Raw genomic sequence first — 7500 nt, forward strand, 5'->3', positions numbered from 1 at the left:
CGTCTCTACGCACACATTGTGACATCATCAGTGATATTATAAATCCATTAGACATCAGTGACATCATCAGTGATGTCTTAACTCTACTTACCCATAGTGACCAGCGACGTCATAAATCCCTCCCTGCTGGTGGTATAAATAGCATCAGTAGATGCGAGAGACAAAATGGCGTCCAGATCAGAGGGGGATCTCTCCTGCCCTGTCTGCCATGACATCTTTACAGATCCTGTCCTTCTGTCATGTAGCCACAGCTTCTGTAAAGCCTGTCTGCAGAGCTGGTGGACAGAGACACAAAATTGTCCACTCTGTAGGGGAATATCTTCACAGAGTGAACCACCTCTTAACTTGGTGTTGAAGAACCTCTGTGAGGCATTCTTACTAGAGAGAGATCAGAGAGCTTCAGCAGCATCTGAGCTTCTCTGCAGTCTGCACTCTGAGAAACTCAAGCTCTTCTGTCTGGACCATCAGCAGCCAGTGTGTCTCCTCTGTCGAGATTCAGAAACACACACCGACCACAGATTCAGACCCACACATGAAGCTGCACGGCTTCACAAGGAGGAACTTCAGAAATCATGGAAGCCCTTAAAGGAGAAACTGGAGCTCTTTAATGGAGTTAAAGGAAACTGTGATCAAACAGCAAAACACATTAAGGACCAGGCCCGACGTACAGAGTGGGAGATTTTTGAGGGGTTTGCGAGGCTTCACCACTTTCTAGAAGAGGAAGAGGAGGCCAGGATCACTGCACTGAGGGAGGAAGAGGAGCAGAAGAGTCACACGATGAAGGAGAAGACTGAGGGTCTGAGCAGAGAGACAGGAGCTCTTTCTGACACAGTCACAGCCGTAGAGAAGGAGCTGAGAGCTGAAGATGTCTCTGTCCTGCAGAAGGGCAAGGATCCAGTGGAGAGGGTCCAGTGCCCTCTTCTGTTGGATGATCCACAGCTGGTCTCAGGAGCTCTGATAGACGAGGCCAAACACCTGGACAACCTGAGCTTCACAGTCTGGAACAAGATGAAGGAGATGATCTCCTACACTCCTGTGATTCTGGACCCAAACACTGCCCATCCCAGACTCATCCTGTCTGAAGATCTGACCAGATTGAGACGGGGTCAAGAGCAGCAGCTTCCTGACAATCCAGAGAGGTTGGGGGAATGGTGGTCTGTCCTGGGCTCTGAGGGCTTTAACTCAGGAACTCACAGCTGGGATGTTGAGGTTGGAGAAAGTGCAATCTGGGGACTGGGTGTGTTAGCAGAGTCTGCCCAGCGGAAGGAACACACAGAGTCTGGATTATGGCGAATAGTGTTATCTATGGATAATAAATACATAGCATTCTCCACAGGTTTAGTCACTGATCTCCCAGTGAAGAAGAAGCTCCAGAGGGTCAGAGTGAGTCTGGACTGGGACAGAGGAAAGCTGACATTCTCTGATTCTGATACTAACACAGAGATACACACCTTCACACACACCTTCACTGACAGGCTGTTTCCCAGCTTTACACACACTGATGGTACTCTGAAGATGTTACCAGTGAAGGTCTCTGTAACAGTGGAACAGCAAAGTCAGGGGGGCGTGTCCACCAACCAACATTTTGAGCACTTGAAGCGCTGGTGCCACTAGGGCCCGAGGCATCTATGAGAGGGTCTGTCCGTATGTCTGTCTTTCTGTTTGTCTATTTGTTCTTATGTACAATTGGCTACTTTGCTGCGATACTGCAGTACGCCACAGTACTGCTGCACTGCTGTGGGAGCAGTGAGGGGGCTTTTTGTAAAGAACAAAACAAACAACATAGACCAATTTGGAGTGGACGTTACGGGGTTATGTCAATGCAGTTGTGTGGTGGCAGGAAACTTACAAGAACAGAAGGCTAATAGGTTTTTCCATTGCAACATTGGCGCACAGCAAACCATTTTGGCCTGAAAGAGACACCTCTGATTGCCTGTCATGGTTCTATGCTGTTGTCCTATTGGCCATTCAGGCTTTTTTCAGGCCAAAATGGCGGCAGCGCTGTTGTCAAACACAATTAAACTCTTGCCTTCAATACTCTCTGCAAGTAGGAGACAAGCTGCCCGGAATAAGGAAAATAAAAGTCTTGTGCCGTGTCTCCGCCATATAGACACTGAGCTTTCCCACTGGGTATATGACCATGTCCATCACTGCCTCTTTGGCCATTTATTTGGATCCTAGACCATCCCCACAGTGAGTACGCTTCACTTTCTGAAACCAGTTCAGCTCCGCCCATGAAAATGCGTAATCGTTGTTTGCAAACACAAAAGTTGTCTATACTAGGTTTTATTTCGTTTCGAACTCAAGCTCTCACTATTGCCATATCGCTGCCACAGCAGCGCCACTGGATGAACTCATTTTTACTCCGAAAATGACCTTTTTTCTATGAAACCATCCATCCACCAGTAGGTGGCATGGTATGCATGAGAATGGCGCGGCACCCGCTAGCAATCGCTGTGATTGCGTCACGTCCGCGTCTGTTGGTCGCTCGGTGATTTGCTCCTATATTGCTAACTGAAGTTGCTTTCTTAGCCAAAGCGAACTCCGTCTTGCCAGCCCACCAAACTACAGGCGTTCGGCGGACGAGACTCAGACAGGCATCGGGGCTCCGATCCTGTCCTCTTCGTGAGGACTGGTGATGCAGCCCTGGCTCCCCTCCGCTTGAGTGGGATTCGCGTCTTCCTCTATCTCCACAACGCTCTCCTATCCCAGGCGGAGGGGGTGGTACGCCACCCCTCCCCCAGCGGGTGGAAACTAGCAGCCTGGTTCCTGAACGGGACCATTTGCCAGCCCAGGGCTTGCCTGAAAAAATGGTGCGTCTTTCCCAAATAAGACTTGGTCACGGTGCTGGACGGGCTCTCGGGTCATCCGGACTCCGTCGATCTGAGGCTTCTGGCTTGAAGACTGCGCTGCTGCTGGCCTTGTCATCAGGAAAGAGGGTTGGTAAAAAATAAATAAAAAATGATTGCCCTCTTGGTGCAGCAGTCCTGCATGGTGTTCGCTGGTGATGGACGGAGGGTGACGTTGCAGCCTAATAACCCTGCGTACCAACCTAGGAATATTATTGCCAGCTTTAGGTCTATGGTCATAGACTTGTCTGCTTTCTGTCCCCCGCCATTCAGTTCAGACGAGGAACGACATTTGCACATGCTGTGTCCCGTAAGGGCGCTCTCGGCCTATACGTGGCGAGAGCGCGTTTGTTACGCACTTCAAACCAGTTGTTGGTCTGTTTCGGGCAGAGAGCCCAGGGTGGACCCCTTTCCAAGGAGCGCTTATCACACTGGATAGTGGAAGCGATTGCTTTGGCATACTCTGCCGTGGGTAAGGCACCCCCGGAGGGTATCAAGGTGCATTCTACGCGAGGCGTCGCGACGTCTTGCCCATTATTGCGCGGTGTATCAGTGGAGGACATGTGCGCTGTGGCCTCAAGGTCCTCTCATCACACGTTGTTAGGTACTACAGTCTTGATGTGTCCGGCTCGCTCTTCGTGCGTGCGGTCCTGTCAATTGCTAGACGGTAGTCCGTTGTCACTCCGATGCCACACGATGGGGCATGGGCATGCGTCCATTGTTAACCTACGCCTCTCAGGGTCGCTCTGAGGAGTGCTCCCTGCTGCAAGGGCTGATGAAGTTGGCAATAGTGAGAGCTTGAGTTCGAAACAAAGTAAAACGTTAGGGTTGTGCTACAACACGGGTTTTACGACTGAGAACGAGAGCTCTCACTACCCAGCCTTGCTGCGTCGATGCGTCGATTGCGCAGTGGGCTGGATGAGTTGGAGTGGGGAGCATGAGAGCTGGGCGGACGTGACGCAATCACAGCGATTGCTATGGGTGCCGCGCCATTCTCATGCATACCATGCCACCTACTGGTGGAAGGTTGGTTGTATAGAAAAAAGGTCATTTTTTGGAGTAAAAATGAGTTCATCCAGAGGCGCTGCTGTGGCAGCGATATGGCAATAGTGAGAGCTCTCGTTCTCACTCGTAAAACCTGGGTTGTAGTACAACCCTAACACAACCCTAACGTTTCGCCTAGTTGATAATATACACACACATAATACACATATGTTTGCCAGGCAGCTGGCTGCCGGCCTAAATCTGGCTCTGTCTGAAGCTGACTGACTCAAAACTCAAGACAAATTATGTCATCAGTGGCCGGAAGCCGGCTGCCTGGCAATATTTTTGCTAGGCAGCCATGACGGATGATGTCATCAGTAACACATATGCCTGGCATATAGCGAATGTGCGCTTGTTTATTGTCAGATATTATAGAGAGCCGCAGAAACGAGTCCGGAAATCATCGATGCTAACAGTCCTGGTTCTTCACTGTTTTCGCCTATGGGAGTTTTGAATGAGTTTTTGGCACGATGCTTCTAATAATCTCTCTGGGCAACGCTGGCTTAATCATACGCGAACCAGTGTTTAGTAATATCATCTTCACACACGAGGACCACTTTTACGAGTTTTGAAGCTTTTACGTGCCGTTAAAAGGGCGGCTAGCTAGCAAACGGCTAAATGAGACTACACTGTTGAGTCGACGGAGATATATACGTCAATAACGTCACTACTTCAAAGGACGAACACGGAAATGCTCTTTCCCTCACCTGGTTCAGCCCCGTTCAGCCCGGGGTAATCAGTGCACACATCAACAAAAGTCCAGGTTGAGTGCTGACGTGACGTGGAAGCCTATGCGACAGTGTGTAGTTCTGGATTAGCTTAGCTCGAGCTTTTTACTTCTAGGGCTCGCATTTACGCTTCAAAACTCATGAAAGTGGTCCTCATGTGTGAAGATTATCCGACGGAACTCTGGTTCGCGTTTGATTAATCTTGCGTTGCCCAGAGACCGTATTTGAAGCATCGCGGCAAAAACCCATTCAAAAATCCCATAGACCGAAACAGTGAAGAACCAGGAAGTCCGGGACTTCCGCGTTCTGACTACAAAAATACGTCATCCCTGCGGCTCTCTATTCTGCACCTTGTAAGAGACTGTCCCATAATGCCTTTCTCTCTTGATGATGTCATAATAATGGAAAGCGCTGTAATGCCTTTCTCTCTTGATGATGTCATAATAATGGAAGAAAACTACAAAAAACAACACTGATGCACTAACTTAATTTGCACAGCACTGTTCCTTACACAGCCACACTGTAAAATTAAAAAGAACAAAAGACAAATATTAACAGTCAGCTATACTAAATAGAAGACTTATGCTGACTCCATTAAACTCCATGGCTGGTTATGAACGACTCAGCAGAATGCAGAGAGCACACCGGACTCCCTGCAAATAGATTAACTAGAGGACGACAGCATAATGAGGTAATAACCAGCACATTATGAATATGAGTTGGCTTTGTGTGTGGTGACGTGGATAGTGTCTGATGAGGGGACGTGATATCTGACCAGCTCATGTCTTCCAGGAAGGAGATGACTGGTCCACACGCTCAGAGGAGATGTGTCACCCTGCAGCTCCTTACTGGAAACACCGAGAACTATGAGCAGGTTACTCTTTTAGCTGAGTCGCTGTGGCGGAGAGAGAGAGAGAGAGAGAGACAGACAGACAGACAGACAGACAGGCAGGCAGGCAGGCAGACAGACAGACAGACAGACAGACAGACAGGCAGGCAGACAGACAGACAGACAGACAGGCAGGCAGGCAGGCATACAGACAGACAGACAGACAGACAGACAGACAGACAGACAGACAGGCAGGCAGGCATTAAAGGATAATTTTGGTACTTTTTCATTGTTTTTTCTTCATATCTGTTTATGTATAACTAAGTCATGTGAACAGACATTTTTGAAATTGGTGCAGTATTGGCGAAGATCGAACACGTGTGAAAGCCAATGGGATTTTCGTATGGGGATTTCGGTTAAATGCATAAAATAAGGTCTGTGCTTCTTAACGCACGTTTATGAAACAGTGAAGTTTGTGTTCAGCAAAATAATCGTTACAAACGAGGACCACTTTTATGACTTTTGAAGCGTAGATGCGATTATCAAAAAAACGCTTCGAAAGTCATAATATATATATTCACAGTGCAATGGAAACAACGTTCGGTGCTCCAGTAAATAGGACAAACCTTGGATACGAGCCGGGCAACGTCGGGAGGTAACATTAATCTATTCCGCGTACATGTACATCGCCATCCTGTGGTGTCATGCTGCTTAATTAAACAGCTGTGCAGGTCGGCTAGCGGATACATTTACAACATGTGATTAGACTTGAGCCGGGCTACGTGTGCGTTCAACGGTTCGAACGCGCAGCACACCTGTCGGCCAATCGGAAACGAGTATTCATCCAGACCATGGTATGATGTCATATGTAAAGCCCTTTGAGACATGCTTCTGTGATAAGGGACTATAAATATAACTGAACTGAGCTGAATTTGCCTGCCTCATACAAGCCACACAATCCCTTTAATTCATATATTCATATATCCACACACACAGAGAGAGAGAGAGAGAGAGAGAGAGACAGAGAGACAGAGAGGGAGAGAGAGAGAGAGAGAGAGAGAGAGAGAGAGAGAGAGAGAGACACACAGAGAGACAGGAGACAGAGAGGGAGAGAGAGAGAGAGAGAGAGAGAGACAGAGAGACACAGAGAGACAGAGAGAGTTAGGTAGAAGAAAACACAAAATAAACCAAATAGACAAATCTGGGAGAAAGACAAACTACAGCATTGGTGGATAAAAGGACAGAAGGACAGGTAAGTTGTGGGACAGACAGACATGCACTCCAACAGAAAGGCAGAGAGTGAGACGGGCAGCCAGGCGGAGAGAAAGACAGTGTGTGTCATGATGAATCTTCCTCATCTCCTAATAGCAGAGGGAGAATGCAGAACTGTGGATTCACCCAATCTGTTGAGTTTGTGTCTGAATGCCTCCTATTGGACAGCAGTGAGAATAACTTTGTTAGAAGACATAGTCCATGGTTAGAAGTAACCATCTGCAACATTTTTGCTAGACAGTATAAGTATAATTCAACTCGCGTCCTCGTCAGTGTGCGTCCCGTTTAAAACTCACAGCTCTCTGCTCCAGCACACCTTCGCTTTAATGCAGAACGACATCGGCCCTCGTTTGGAGACGCGGTGGCGTCCCCTGGTGGCAGAAGCCCTGTCATTTTCTATTAAATAAAATGTGTTTTGGAGCATAATGTTCCGGGGGAAGCATGACATCACTTTGCGCTAATAAAGCCACTGTAACAGGGAGCCCGCCCCGCACTCTTCTTCTCTGAAGTCATAATCTGTAGCAGGAGCCCGCACTCTTCTTCTCTGAAGTCATAATCTGTAGCAGGAGCCCGCACTCTTCTTCTCTGAAGTCATAATCTGTGACATTTTCATATAAATAAATGTCTGCTCATTTTCATCGCTGACTGATCTAACACAATATTGCTGAAAACGTAGCCACTGTCTGTGCCAGACACCGGCTGTTCAACCGCCAGTCCGGCAGCCTCCTCTCTCTCCCAAGAGACAGACAGAGAGACAGACAGAGACAGACAGACAGAC

General features: G+C 48.2%; 2 protein-coding genes across 2 annotated transcripts in view; both read left to right on the forward strand.

The window, feature by feature from the left end:
* Positions 1–165: 165 nt before the first annotated feature.
* On the forward strand, positions 166–1614 carry LOC310779491 (E3 ubiquitin-protein ligase TRIM39-like; the record flags this gene model as incomplete). The annotated part of the gene is made up of 1 exon (XM_083640022.1): positions 166–1614. The coding sequence occupies one exon, from the start codon at positions 166–168 to the stop codon at positions 1612–1614; it is 1449 nt and encodes a 482-aa protein (XP_083496148.1).
* A 1938-nt stretch (positions 1615–3552) lies between these two features.
* LOC310779492 (dachshund homolog 2-like) overlaps positions 3553–7500 on the forward strand; it is a gene marked incomplete at both ends in the record, with an annotated part of 114066 nt that continues 110118 nt past the window's right edge. The window contains one exon of the mRNA XM_083640023.1: positions 3553–3629. Coding sequence (XP_083496149.1) covers positions 3553–3629 — 77 coding nt within the window. The remainder of the gene's footprint in view (positions 3630–7500) is intronic.

Source organism: Poromitra crassiceps (assembly GCF_964638095.1).
Source record: "Poromitra crassiceps genome assembly, chromosome: 7".
NCBI classification, from domain to species: Eukaryota; Metazoa; Chordata; class Actinopteri; order Beryciformes; family Melamphaidae; genus Poromitra; species Poromitra crassiceps.